Raw genomic sequence first — 15,378 nt, 5'->3', positions numbered from 1 at the left:
AGGTTGTGAGCAAGTGGAGAGTTCTATGATGGTCATGAATGGAATACCAATTCTCATGAAATGACTCTATCAATTCATTTAAATGCTAACTAAAATTTCTCATGAAACTCGACAATATTCAACTGCAAAGCAATAGACCCAAAATAACTTTCAAGAAGGGAAACAGAACTGAAGAAACTGGTTCTACAAGATATCACTAATTAGAATATTGTGGTAATGACATGAGTTAAACAAATAGAGCAACCAATAACACAGCCCCAAAACACACATAAAACATTTGACATATAATGGAAAGGACATTTCAAAAAGTGGGGAAAAGATGAACTATTGAACAAATATGCTAAGTTGATTGATTTTTATACATAAAATCAGATTCCTACTTTATGCTTCACAGAATTCAACTTCAGATGGATTAAGACCAACATATATGCAAAGCAAAATTTAAAACCTTTGGAAAACAAAAAGACTTTCTTAATGACCTCAAGGTACATGAGGATTTCTCAAACAAGATGTAAGAAATACAAAAACTAAAGACTAATTAATTTGACAACATTAGAATAAAAAGCTTTTATACAGGGGCACCTGGGTGGCTCAGTGGGTTAAAGCCTCTGCCTTCAGCTTGGGTCATGATCCCAGGGTCCTGGGATGGAGCCCCACATTGGGCTCTCTGCTCAGCGGGGAGCCTGCTTCTTCCTCTCTCTGCCTGCCTCTCTGCCTACTTGTGATCTCTGTCTGTCAAATAAATAAATAAAATCTTTAAAAAAAAAAAGGATGATGAACTGATTACTAAAAGTAATTCACAGAAAAAAAAAACAACTTATATACCATAAAAGGTTTCTTAAAAAAAAAAAAAAGCTTTTATACATTAAAAGTCACCATATTCCATATAAAAAGAAAACTAAAAAATTGGGAGAAAGTATTTGAGACACATATAACTGACAACAGCTAATAAACTCACACAGATTACTCAGAAAAAAGCAAACAACCCAATAATAAAATTGGCAATGACAGGAAAAAGTAGTACACAGATTAATGATCACAGATATGACCAAAGCTTAATGAACGCATGAAAAGCTGCCCCTATAAAATTATTCGGGATAACTACATTACAGTGAAGGTACATTACAGTGAAGCTACCCAGAAATCTGAGTAGCTTAATAAAACAGGTTTATTTCTCAGTCATTACACAAATTCAGTGGAATTTGACAGGGGGCTCTCCGCTTCATAAAAACCACTAAAGGACCCATGCTCCACTGTCTAGTTGCTGTACTGTAAGAAAGGGCTAGAGAATTATGCACAATTTTTGAATTCTCTGCCCTTGAAGCCACACTCGTCATTTCTGCTCATGGCCTACTGGCCAGAAGTAGCTAGCTGGCCTCAGCTAACTGCAATGGGGTTGGGAAACATTGGAGAAACACATAAGTATTGAGCAAATAATAAATGTCTCTGCCACAACTAGAAGTTAGAGAAATCCAAGTTAAGGCAACCGCAAGATGCATCTCACACTCATTAGACTGGGGAAACAACAACTCTGATATTAATAAGGGTTGGTGAGGATGTGAAAAATGGAAACAGTCATCTTCAGCTGTTAAGCATGTAAAGTGGTACAGCATCTTAAAGTATTTGCAAAGTTGGGACAAGTTAAAGATGTACATATTTATGACTATACTTCCCATGTGTGCACAAAAGGTGTCATATGAAAATTAGTCACTTAAAAAATGTTTGTATTGACAAAATATTTGAAATGATCTAAATATTGAAGATAACCCAAATATTGGGAAAATATGGAATGATACCTAAATAAGCTGTCATGTAGTCTTACTGAAAGTGAATATTGATAGAGCATATTGAACAGAAAAAAAAGCTCTACATTAAGTAATTAACATAGTGTCTGGCATTTGATCAATGTTAGCTATAATTATCACCATTACTTCTACTATTACTTTTATTAGAAAAATAAGGATGCAAACTAGCTTGATGCAGGGAGATGCATAGTAGAAATAACATTAACTGGGAAAAAATAGACAAGAATTAGAATATACACATTAATTAAGGCAATGTACAATATATGCATGACCATCAACAATATTTTTAAAAAATAACTTAGAAGCTTGGTAAAATTTAATGCTTATTAAATTACTCTTGATATTAATTCACTTACTGAAAATTATACTGCCGTTAAATTTTCTCAAAACCCTACATTATTTAAAATTTCTAGTTTACTTTGCTAGTAGATAGAAGTATTTTTATTTTTTTTTAAATAATTTATTTATTTATTTGACAGAGTGAGATCACAAGTAAGGAGAGAGGCAGGCAGAGAGAGAGGGGAGGAAGCAGGCTCCCTGCTGAGCAGAGAGCCTGATGCGGGAAGATCCCAGGACCCTGAGATCATGACCTGAGCCAAAGGCAGAGGCTTAACCCACTGAGCCACCCAGGCGCCCCTAGAAGTATTTTTAAAAACACTTAAGAAAATACAACTGTGACAACTATTCTCATTATTGACGAAAATCTCCATAAATAATTCATGATCCATGAAACCATTAACCTTTGAAAGAAAAATAATTTATCAGTTGTTGCTATTACAAAACAGTGTATTTGATAACTGCATTATCCTTATCACACATTTTTTAGTTAATATGACTTTGTATCCTAAAAGAAACCTCCATAAAAGTATTAAGAGAGTCCAATGACTAACTAAAACTATTACATGCTTATAATTTAAATTTTTATCAGCATAATTTTATCCACTGATAAAAGTCAGGAACGACAACACATAACCTTTTATTTTATACCTTCATCCTAGCACTGAACGAATTTGATATTCATTCTCATACAGTGACCTGACCTTGAATTCTTTTGCTGAGGTCAAGAACACAGCAACTACACTGGGAAGTCCAGAACATACCCACACAGTAGAGAGAAGGAAAATAACTGTCTACCCTCATTTCTGGGTTTATACTGTGGTCAATGAATATGGCTTATGAGGCTTGTTTAGAGTACCTGTGTTTAGTAGAAAAAAGACTGTCTTCTGTAGTCTTAAGTGTTTCAGGTCATAGGAGCTGTGCCTTTTAATGCTCTATACCTCTTTATAAATCTATTTGATGTTCTCTTCATCATCATTCCAATTATTTGCTTGCATACATACTCTACACAGTATTGGTGTTGGGCATGAAATGGTCAAAGAATATTCCTTGAGCTACCAAGCTGCCAGGACTGGTGATCCTTGCTCATCCTGGAGGTGTCATGGCACTGTGAAATGGAGGTATCTTTTTTTTTCCTAGCTTGGACTCAAATCAAGAAGTGGCTTTCCTACCTAAGGAAGAGAAATATAATCCTTCCTATTGCCTAAGAACAGTGACAAAAACTGGCAGAGGGAACACAGATGGGGACAGATGGCTTAGACTAGAGAGACATCTCCAGAGTCAATGGAAATATGCCATTTCTGGATTACCATTTTACATCTCCAGCGGTATAGGGATCACAGATACTTAGCTGTCCAATGCAAACACAGCTGTAACTAGAGATATCTGAGAAAGACAGTTATGGAGGCCAAATGGAATAACTTTAATATCAAGGATACACATCATTCTCATAGCTCACAAAGTCACTCTAGAAAGGACACATCAACCATATTTTGAAGATGTTCTCAGCTTTAGCTTTCAAAGATCAACTAGAAGAAAAAAGACCTCAAGATACAACCCTGGTGAAAGGGTTAGTTCTTTATAATGTCTTATAGCTCACATGCTCTGCCTCATATCTGGGATTTGAAATTACAAGGATTTTAATCACCCATAAACTAAGCAGAGCTTAGTTTCCTCATGTAAATGTAAACTTGGTTATGTAAGGCCACAGAGAAGCTTAAATTAAAAACCAAAGCTTAACTAATGAAGTAATTTCTCTATTGGATTAGTTTATTCATGAACCATACAGTGAGACTCACAGAGGATAACAAATACACATTATTGATTCTATACATACCTGAAAATTCCAAATAGGATTAATTTCATAAAAGTAATACAGTCCCGTCAAACAACTTTTATGATGGGTTTTGAGATTATCTTTATTTAGGAAGTAATTCTTTTAGGGTCTCGTCACATAAAGGTAGTTAAACTAATATATGGAATTAATAAGTAAATGCTACCTAATGATTTCCCTCCAATCCTACCCTTTTCAAGGTATTTGTTTATGAGTGTATTTTTTACACTGAATTTTTATTAATTCACAATAAACAAAATTTCTATTATACATTTGAGTTAATTACACATAGGTTTGCAGACACAAATATTTTAGAGGAAAAGATACAAAAAATAATTTGTATCTGAAAAGGAAAGCATGCTGGATAGTTTGGGTAATTTTCCAGGAAAAAAATCAAGGTGGAATAGGTTTTATAAAGAAAGGTTTTTTTATTTCTTTGAAAAATAAACCAGACATACTATAAATAAGACATTAAGTAATGAACTCAATACTTCACTTTATTTACCTTTTACTGAATTAGTTTTACAGTAAGTTGCAATTAAAATCAGAGATTAGAATTCTTTTAAAATTTTGCCTACAATGGACTCAGGAAAATTTGGTAAACATTTTTTTTTTTTTCCAGAATGGGAAAAACAATAGCTCTATAAATGTTCTGGTGGCCAGTTAGGAATATTCGATATACCCAAATAAACAGAAGAGCTTCTACTTAAAAGATTAAAGATTAGGAAAGGAATTCTAAAATTAATGCAATAATTTTTCTGGTTAGACAAATGATCAAAGAAATTTTCATGACATATGGGTTAAAGGGGTTTCTCTTTTCACTGGCAAAACAATTATGTGTATTTTGGATTTTTCTTAATAAGAAAAACAAAATTTTACATATTAGACTCTTTATTCTGTCATATGTATGATCTTATTTCTTCCTGGTTAAAATTTACTTAATTGATTATGTGTTATTTTCATAATTATGAAAGATCAATAAAGTGATTTCTATTTTGAAAAAGAGAAATGACAGTTGGACATTGTATTTTACCCCTCAAAGCAATCAAGGAAAGACTACTACATTCGACTACTTCCTATGATGTAGGCTGCAAACAATTCTGATTTAGAAGAAGCAAAGCCATGGACTAAAAAATATCACTGTCAAATAAGAGGAGTATCTTGAAAATTTGGGGATGAATATCACCTTGGGTTAAATGTACTAAATAAAATTGCTTTTTATGCAACCAGGTCCAAAAATAAAATCAAAGATAAAGGCTGAGGGAAATGCAAGAAACAGAGCATGGAAACAGGACACATCAAGATTCCTGCTAAATGTTTCTCATGGTAACCCAAAGGAATAGACAACTTACCCTGGATTTTAGAGATGGTTTTTGCATATCTCTTTCTAAGTCTTTTGTTTGAAGGATGTTAGGTAAGGGGTTCTTACAACTGGCCTCCTATAAAAGAGGTACAAAAGAAATATTAGAAATCAAAGAACATTACCCTATCTGGAAATTACAATGTAGTGAAAAGCAATTTTCTCATGGGAGACAAGGCATTTCTGGATTGAACTATATATATCAGAAGCCACTGAGATTTGTCATGAGGAATCAAAATGTTTCCTTTCTCATTTGTCACCTACAACAGTGAAGTAAGGTAAGATGGTGACTGAGTAGATGTGGGGCACACAGAACACATGTATTCAGAGATGACCAATCAGAGTCTCATCTACACTATCCACTGATAGCACCCCTCTTCTTTGGAGAATTAGGTAGTTAATTCTCTAAGATATCAATCACCAAACTACTGTTTTTTACAAATGGGTTCTGATTATGTAAATACTTTTTCTTAAACAAATTCCTTCAAATAGTTTAGCAAACCACTGTTGAATAGTGATAGTTTCATACCAACATCCTGAGGAAAAATTTCTGTGTATTTGGTTCCCAAAATTACTAAGCTCCTAAGTCCTTGGTTCATACCAAAATAGTACTTGGAAAGCTAGCAGAAATTACAAGGAGGCAGCTCACATGGAATTGGATTTACTGTTTATTTCTACATGCTAAATAAAAATAATACTAATTTCATTAAAAAAATACAATGTAGGGCCTTTCTACTACTATTGCCACTAATTTGGATAAATTTTCCATAAGGGATTTCATTGCCAAATTAAGAGAGATAAATGTATATAGGGAAGATTACAGACAACAATAAAACTAAGGAAAAAATAAGTTCAATTTCTTTTACTTGCTCTATTAATGTTGACCTCTGTATCACATTTCTTCACTTATTTTTTACCTCTAACAGTGAACTTGCCCATTATCCACCACTCCCTTATCAAAATCATGGATTTTCACCCCCAGTATACTTAAGGGTTAATTAATTATAATCTTTTAAAGAATATTTTAGTCAAATGCTTTACAATATTATTAAATTTTGCTGAGATTTTACTTAATTCTAGAGAGAACAGGATATTATTAGTATAAAATATCCTTTAGAAAATACTACTACTACTTGCTACTAAAAAATACGTACTGCATCTTAGGATATATGAAGCACTATATTAAAGTCTTTGCATTAATGCCATTTTTGCCCCCACATAGCCCTATTAGGGATAGGTGGTATTATCATCACTCCCCTTTTAAGGATAACATAAAATCTTACAGAAGTTAAGTAACTTGGCCAATGTCACACAGAACTCATAATTGGCTCTAACTTTATAAACTTGTATTACCTTTATATTATATCTCTAATATCTAATACACTTGACATCTTAAACCACTAGTTTGTAGAGCCATATCATTTTATTTATTTTACATATATATATATTTTTTTTTAAATTTCTTTTCAGCGTAACAGAATTCATTGGTTTTGCACTACACCCAGTGCTCCATGCAATATGTGCCCTCCTTAATACCCACCACCTGGCTCTCCCAACCTTCCACCCCCCCACCCCTTCAAAACCCTCAGATTATATTTTAAATCCAAAAGTTTTAAAAAATTAGCTAGTCTGCCCCACTCCTCTCTAATTTTACAGGTGAGGGACTTGAGGACATCTGAGGTGATGTGCCCAAGATCACACAGAGAGTGGCAGAGCTGAGACCAGTGCCTGGACCGCAAGGCTGTACATGGCACCTGTTCCCAGCTTTGTGCTAGGGAGTGATATGACCAGACTCAGAGGGCATCAAGAGCCTCCTCTGTGGTACTGCCAACACTCTCAGCTGCCTGTGGCCTCACGTACAGCTCTACAGAAGGAGAAGGACCCACGGGTACATTTCTGAGCTCTCCAAATAAGCAAGCATTCCAGTCCTGCCCTTTCCCACAAGTCACAACACCTGCTGGCCGTAAGCTGCTTACTGGAAATAGTGAATGAACCCATTCCCACTTCTGACTCACTGTGAGAGGGATCAACTATATCCAGCATGACATTTAGGGGATCCAAGTGATTAACTGTATAATCTATTGCGTAATTTGACTACACTTGGATAATATAATCATGCTTAATCCTTCAACCCCCTTTTAAAACTACTGGGATGTAAATGTTATTAAAATGTGATACGAAAAAAGACGGACTCTTAAGGGAAGCTGACAGGAATCGCTGACCTTTGTTTATGATTATCTGAGTGTTTACAAATGCCTACAATTCTTTCCTCCTTATGCATAGGCTAAAAGGGATAGTGTTTCTTTATTACTCTTATCTCCCCCACCCTCTCCCTGTGAATTAATGAGTACAAATGTGATAGTTAGCGTTCCCTATAAAACTCTGAAAAACTTTTCTGTAAACTTATAACTGAAATGCCACTTACATGAATTACATTTATTTTTTTGTTTTAGGACTTCACATTCAGACAACAGAGAGAAAATGAAATTTAGGAGTCAGGGCATTGAAGTGGCAATCAAGAGATCTGACTTCTCATCCTGGTTCTCTAACCAACCAGCTCTAGGAACCCACGCAGGCATTTTAACCTTTTGGACATCCCTTGCTTCAAAGATTTCTAAAACAAAGGCATTGGATTAAATGAGCTCCAAGAAAACTTTCTGGGTCTTAAATTTCGAGATTTTCAGATTCTTTCAGGAAGAAGCAGTATTTGTTGACAAAAAGGTAACCTACCACCTGTTCAGAGTTGCATTCCCAATGCCCCCACGAAACTGCTGCAAAGTACTGGCCTCCACCCATGTAATGGGCAGTGAGCCCAGGGGCTGTGGAGCCACAGAGGGAACATCTCCTGCAGGGCTAATGTTACTCAGATTTCTGGAGAAAATTAATACTTTCCACTAGTAGCTTAAATAAGTACTGGTAATAACTTCACGTATTCTTTAAGACAAATATATTATGGAGTTAAGTGAGAATTTTTTTTTTAAAAGATTTTATTTATTTATTTGACAGACAAAGATCACAAGCAGGCAGAGAGGCAGGTAGAGAGAGAGGAGGAAGCAGGCCCCCTGCTGAGCAGAGAGCCCGATGTGGGGCTCGATCCCAGAACCCTGGGATCATGACCTGAGCTGAAGGCAGAGGCTTTAACCCACTGAGCCACCCAGGTGCCCCAGTGAGAAATATTTTTAAGATAAAACTTTTTCACAGTTATGTCTTTAAAAAGCCATTTACTCTGGTGGGTATGTACCTAGGAGAATTAAAAAACAAAGGTCCACACAAAAACTAGACAATTAGTCATAGCAGCATTATTTATAGTATCCAAAAAGTGGAAACAACCCAAATGTCTATCAAATGATGAATGGGTAAAGAAAATATGGTATAACCACACAATGGAGTATTACTCAGGTATAAAGAGGACTGAAGTATGAATACCTGCTAAACATAGATTTACCTTGAAAACATCACACTAAGTGAAAAAAGCCAAACATAAAGCAACATGTATTGTGTGATTCCACGTATATATTAAATGTCTGGAATAAGACAGTGATAGAGTGCCATAGTGGCTGTAGAGGCTAGAAAGAGGGGAACGATTCCTAATGGGTCCAGTCTATATGGGTTTCTTTTTAGGGTGAGAAAAATGTTCTGGAATTAGGTAATGGTTGCACGACTTGGTGAACATTCTAAAAAACAATACATTTTATATTTTGAACAGGTTTATCTTATGGCATCAGAAAAATATCTAATTAAAAAAAAAATAAGTCATTTAAACCCCCACACTCCCAGAGCAAAGGAAAAGACCTTGGGTTTGTTTGCACTCCGCCCGTAGAACTTCTCTGAAAAGGCCTGAATGGGGGAATGATTCCCGTTTATAAGTATTAAAATGTATGTGGACATAAGAATTCACTCAATGAATATTAACTGAACGCTATCATGTGTGGCATTCCGATGCTAGTCATTGGAGAAGGTAATGATAAACACATCAGACCTTATTATAGGGTATATTCATATTTAAACATTTCATCTGCTTAAATGAGAGTTAACTGAATTGACTGCTCACTCTAATGACTTTTGTGCAACAACCGATTGCTTAAACTAGCTGTGTCACCTTGGCATTCTGAAAACACCATTTAAAAATACAATAGGTCTTACTATTCAACTACTAATGCCATGAAAAGATGGAAGAGCACTCCCTGCTTCTTCAGCGGAGCACACTACTCCCCAGTTATTCACAGGCTTGTTTCCTCATTTCATCCAGGTCTTTGTTCAATTTCACTGAAGAGAATTCCCTTCCTGGAACACCTTATCTAAATTTTCACTGCTCTCTCCTTCCACTTACAGCTCTCTCTGCCCCTACTCTGTATTTCTTCACAGCCATCAGCAAAACCTGACTTTAATACTCACTGATTCTAAAACTGATAGCTGCCAGAGGGGAGGGAGTGTGTAGCATGGCAAAATAGGGGAAAGGATGTGGGAGATACAGGCTTCTGGTTATGGAATGAATGGGAATACAAGGCTCAGCATAAGGAATATAGTCAAGGATACTGTAATAGTGTTGTATGAGGGCACATGGTAGCCACAGTTGTGGTGAGCATAGGACAGTATATAAACTTGTTGAACCACTATGCGGTATACCTGAAATTAATCAACATTGTGGGTCAACCATACTAAGAAAAAAAAATTAAAAGAAAATACCGGTTCTAATTCTCTGTCCATCTCACCGTATCCTGTGAGAGGACTGGGTCAGTCTTGCTCATGAATAGATCCACAGGGCTAGAACCATGTTTGGCACCTAGTAGGGGCTCAACTGTTGAAATGAATGGATAAACCAAAGGAATGAGTAACATCCCTTTTCTAACTGTTCATGATCCCCTGGCCATTCTTCCTGTTTTTAGTTCTCTCCTTAATCAGCTTACATTTCATGATTCTTCATTCCTTTGCTAATACACTTAATTTTCTTCATCCTGTTTCTAATCATTGTATTCATCTGGAAAAAGTACAACATTGGACGAACCCAGCTATATGCCTTCTCTGTGCTGGGAATTAAGCGAATGAAAGTGGTTGGGGAAAAAGTATATAATTTGTTGACTGTTTCATGTTAAATTTATTACCATAAATCTTAAGTGAGTTCTCTCTAATGCATAGCAATTCTGCTACACTTCTTTAGTAACTTGACTTTCTACCCTCCCACATGATCTTTTATGACCTTTCTTTTCTCAAACCCCTTTCCTTCCATTATCACTGCATTGCTCATTGACAAAACAGAGCACTGGAACAGATGCTACTCACTCCCCTGCCCCATCAAATTTACAAACCTGTCTACAGACATTCCATCCTTCCTGCCTTCCCTCAAGTTACAGTGAAAGAGAAGATGCTGGTCCCATCAGCCATTCCCTCCACGCACCCCTGGGGATCTTATCTCCTCTTATTTTCTCAAGGATTTCATTCCCTCAATTATCCCCTCATTCCCCCTCTACCAGATCACTCCCATTAATCACAAGCATGCTCTGGAATTGTATCTTTTTGGTTTGTTTTTAAAAACAATACTTCCTTAATCTCATTCCTCCTACTAGTTATGGTCCATTTCTTGGCTTTCCTTTATAGCTAACTCCTTCAAAACAGCTATCATCACTATCCCTACTTCTTTATTCTCAAAGCCCTCAAATCTGTTTTGTTTCTTGTCACCACTCTGCAGAAAGTGATGAAACAATCCCAGCTTGGTCTCCTTCTTCCTCAGGTTCTTAGCAACATCTGATCCAGGTAACTAGTTATTCTTGAACTACTCTCTTCCATTAGCTGCCAGGATATCAGTAGTAGGGGAAAAAAAAAATCCTATCTCACTGACCAACTCCATATAGTCTCCTTCGTTGCTCCTTCTCCTCTCTACAATGAATTTATGGTTATTGGTTAATTTTTGCTTATTGGTTATTTTTTTGCTTCATTAACTAAATAGAAGTTCTGTGAAAGCAAATGATGGGTTTCCTTTACTCACTACTGTGACTACAATGCCACAGAAAAGGGCCTAGTGTAGTAGGAGCTCAATAAATACATGTTGAATAAATGAAGTTGGAATGATGCAAGAGTTGATGTAAATCAGTCTTCCTTTCCCAAATGTACAATGATCTCAATCACTCTCATGGATTTTAAATCAACCAATACGCTAATGACTCCCAAATTCCACTTGTCTTTGATGTTTCTCCTGAGTTCACGTCACTTTTATTTACCTATCTTCTTGGCAACTCTACTTGGCTATCTAATAAGCTTCTACTTAGTATGTCCAAACCTGAGCTTATACTTTATTAGCAAAAAACCATCTGTCAGTCCTTGAGTCTTCCCCTGACTGGCAGAGGGCACCTAGTTGCTCAACCCAATGTCTTAATCTACCTTAATTCTTCCCTTTCCTGCCCACATCAAACCCACCATCAAGTGCAGTCAAAATAAACTGGGATTCATTCAGTTATATGTACATAGTCACCCCAGTCATAGCCATTGTTCACCTAAATTATTTCAATCATTATACCTTCTACAAGGTTTGTATACATAAATGGAATGACGTCACTCCTCTATCAAGGTCTTACCATTATTCCTGGACTATAAACACTTTGCCATAACCTACACAGCCCTGACTCAGCTCTTCCCTACTTCTCTAACCTCCAAATCCCACCATTTACCCTCTGCCTCACTATGCCTCATTAGCCTTCTTTTACTCCAAGCCCCTTTCTACCTTCAAGTATTCACCATTTATGTTTTCTCTTTCTGGAATGACTTTCCAATTTTTTTTTTTTTTATTAGCATGGCTGCTGTATTCTTATCCTTAAGCTCCTCTGTCACTTCCTCAGAGAGACTTCCTTTGATAATTCCATCTCAAGTGGCTGTCCCTGACTATGCTCTTCTTTTATTAACCTGCTTTTTAAAAATCACAGTACTTATTCAAATTTGTAATTAATGATTTTATTTATATTTCTTTGTCTATCACTCCCAGTAGACTTTGAGGTTCATGAGGGCAAGGATTTGATCAAAGTATCCTCGGCATCTAGTTGGTATTTAGTATGTATTTGTTAAATGAATAAACATAGCAATGTTGACTCCTACATCTCCCATCCCATTAGTATTAATTTCCAGCCATTAAAGAAATGTGATGGATTTCAATGACATCAGGAATCAGATAATAATACATTTTCTTATGACCTGAGGAATATAATGGTGGGTGAGGGTAGGTTGAAAAGAAGCTATTATGATAAGGGAGATAGCTGTCAGAGAGCTGTATTTGGTGTGCTGGGGTCCAACCCACAACAAGTGATTTGGTTAGATTTAGTGACAAGGAAATCCGATGATAGAGAACAATATTGATATGACTGTAAGTTGAGACAGCAATATTGATATGATCACAGTTGAGGTAATAGCGTGTGCCTAAGGCCTTCTATAGGAAAGAATGTACAGAACAGTGCTACTTTGCACACAACCAGAACCCAAATAATGTGACTGGCAGAGTACAGACTACTCTTTACAATTCTATAAAACTCTCCTCTGACTTATTGCTACCTGCAAAATGAATCTTAATTTTACTGTAAAGAAAAAGATGTTTTCTTAAAATGCAAAATCAATAGGATGTTATCTTTACATAAATAAGCAGAACAAATTGAATCGGAAAATAGTGCTTTCTAGACCGTTAATTACGTATACTTTTGGGAAGAAATCTGTGATTCTTTGGCTTCGATCAGGGAAACAATTGAAGTGAGATGCAGTCAAACTCTGGATATATTCTGAACTTATTACATTTACTTTGTAAACTGCAACTATAATATTCACAGATAGATCCTTAATTGTCATTCAAGTATATTACAAATTGCTTTACAGAAAATGGTAAGTCAACTTAAAACGGGAACCAGCATGGAATTATCACAAAAACTGGTTAAATCAAAGATCATTTTCTACATCATTAAGCTTTAGTGTTTGGACACTAGATCTTAATATTTAGGGTTTCCTGTAGCTCTTCTGTCATCTCTTTGGAGAGGCTCTCCTCAAAATCAACTTCCCCAATTACTATAAATCTGCTTTTTTTTTGCCACAGTATTTATCACTTTAAGATTGGTGTAGGTGTCTGTATATTATTGCGGTGATTTCAGATCTAATCTTAATATCTGTACTTTTCTTTGATAATCTAGTCCACTATGCTTTCTTCATTCATAGTCTTGACTTGGAGAAGCTCTACTTTTTTTGCTGTGCTGAGTGGTTTGAAAATAGTGATCTACCATCATAAGCAAGCTAGCAAGTGTGAGACTCAGGACCTTTTCACTTGCTGTTCCCTCTGCCTGGAATGCTCTCTTGCCCTAGAAGTTTACATAGCTTGCTCCACCACATCATTTGATCTCAGCTCCAATGCCAGCTCAGAGGAACCTTCCTTCCCTTTTCTGTACAAAACAGTGCGCTGAACTTACCTCTCTTCTTTCATATACCATTCATATCAAGTCCTTATCAGGGTTTAATATTCTTGCAGAATCTATTATCAAATGGCATATTAGTTTCCTTAATTGTTTACTGTGTCCCTTGGCCTAAAGTCCAACTCCTTAAGAGCATGGATTTTTTTTCCCCCCAATGCTATCTCTTCAGCTCATAGAATACTGCCTGGCTTCATAGCAGGCATTCAATAAATGCTTGTTGAATGAACAGACTCATGAAACAAAAACAACCTCTTCTGATTCTTCTCTCCTTCAGTTTATCCAACTCATGGATGTCAAGTTTTCTAATTTAGGACTCCAGTGCAAGCCACTCCTTTCCTGACAAGTGTTAGTTCCTTCCACCTACTGGAACAAGTTTAAACTCTTATTTCTGCCATCTACAGGCCTTCAGCCCACTCTTCATGTCTTATCTGCTCCACATATACATTATAACTTGGGTCACTTATTGCTTGTACCAGTTACTTAAGTGCTTGTCCCATTCCCCATCCCTGACCTTAATATGTAAAGGGCATTTTAATCTTTTTTGCCTCTAACAGCACCAAAGTGGATGACCAATGTTTTTGCATGTCTGGTATTCACTTTCCCTTCTTTAAGGGAAGACAGAAGAAATTAACCTTCTCCTACTGGTTACAGTGTTTCTTTCTCTCTCTCTCTCTCTCTTTTTTAAATTTCTTTTCAGCAACAGAATTCATTGTTTATGCACCACACCCAGTGCCCCATGCAATATGTGCCCTCCATAATACGCACCACCTGGCTCCCCCAACCTCCCACCCCCCGCCCCTTCAAAACCCTCAGATTGTTTTTCAGAGTCCATAGTCTCTCGTGGTTCATCTCCCCTTCCAATTTCCCTCAACTCCCTTCTCCTCTCCATCTCTCTATGTCCTCCATGTTATTTGTTATGCTCCACAAATAAGTGAAACCATGTGATAATTGACTCTCTCTGTTTGACTTATTTCACTCAGCATAATCCCTTCCAGTCCCGTCCATGTTGATACAAAAGTTGGGTATTCATCCTTTCTGATGGAGGCATAATACTCCATAGTGTATATGGACCACATCTTCCTTATCCATTCATCCGTTGAAGGGCATCTTGGTTCTTTCCACAGTTTGGCGACCATGGCCATTGCGGCTATAAACATTGGGGTACAGATGGCCCTTCTTTTCACTATATCTGTATCTTTGGGGTAAATACCCAGTAGTGCAATTGCAGGGTCATAGGGAAGCTCTATCTTTAATTTAAGGAATCTCCACACTGTTCTCCAAAGTGGCTGCACCAATTTGCATTCCCACCAACAGTTTAAGAGGGTTCCCCTTCCTCCACATCCTCTCCAACATACGTTGTTTCCTTTCTTGCTAATTTTGGCCATTCTAATGGTTACAGTGTTTCAATCACAGTGTATCTCTGACCAACCTCACACTGATGTAAATTAGATCTCCAGAACTTATCTTGCAAAACTGAAACTATGTACCCCCTAACCACACTTCTACATGTGCCCCTCTACCAGCCCCTGTCAACTACCAATTTACTCCCAGCTTCCAGTTGAACATTTTAATATTTCCACATGAAAGTGAGATCATTTCCACATAAAAGTG

General features: G+C 36.6%; 1 protein-coding gene across 4 annotated transcripts in view; it reads right to left on the bottom strand.

Moving 5' to 3' along the window:
- FAM13A (family with sequence similarity 13 member A) overlaps window positions 1-15,378 on the bottom strand; it is a 359,485-nt gene that overhangs the window by 168,426 nt on the left and 175,681 nt on the right. For all 4 annotated transcript variants that reach the window (XM_032861787.1, XM_032861771.1, XM_032861777.1 and 1 more), the window contains exon 6: window positions 5,328-5,414. In XM_032861787.1, the coding sequence (XP_032717678.1) occupies window positions 5,328-5,414 (87 nt within the window). The remainder of the gene's footprint in view (window positions 1-5,327; window positions 5,415-15,378) is intronic.

Source organism: Lontra canadensis, unplaced genomic scaffold (assembly GCF_010015895.1).
Source record: "Lontra canadensis isolate GAN:19392208 unplaced genomic scaffold, GSC_riverotter_1.0 scaffold1, whole genome shotgun sequence".
NCBI classification, from domain to species: domain Eukaryota; kingdom Metazoa; phylum Chordata; class Mammalia; order Carnivora; family Mustelidae; genus Lontra; species Lontra canadensis.
The sequence above is the reverse complement of the archived record's forward strand: the minus strand, read 5'-3'. Positions and strand labels throughout refer to the sequence as shown.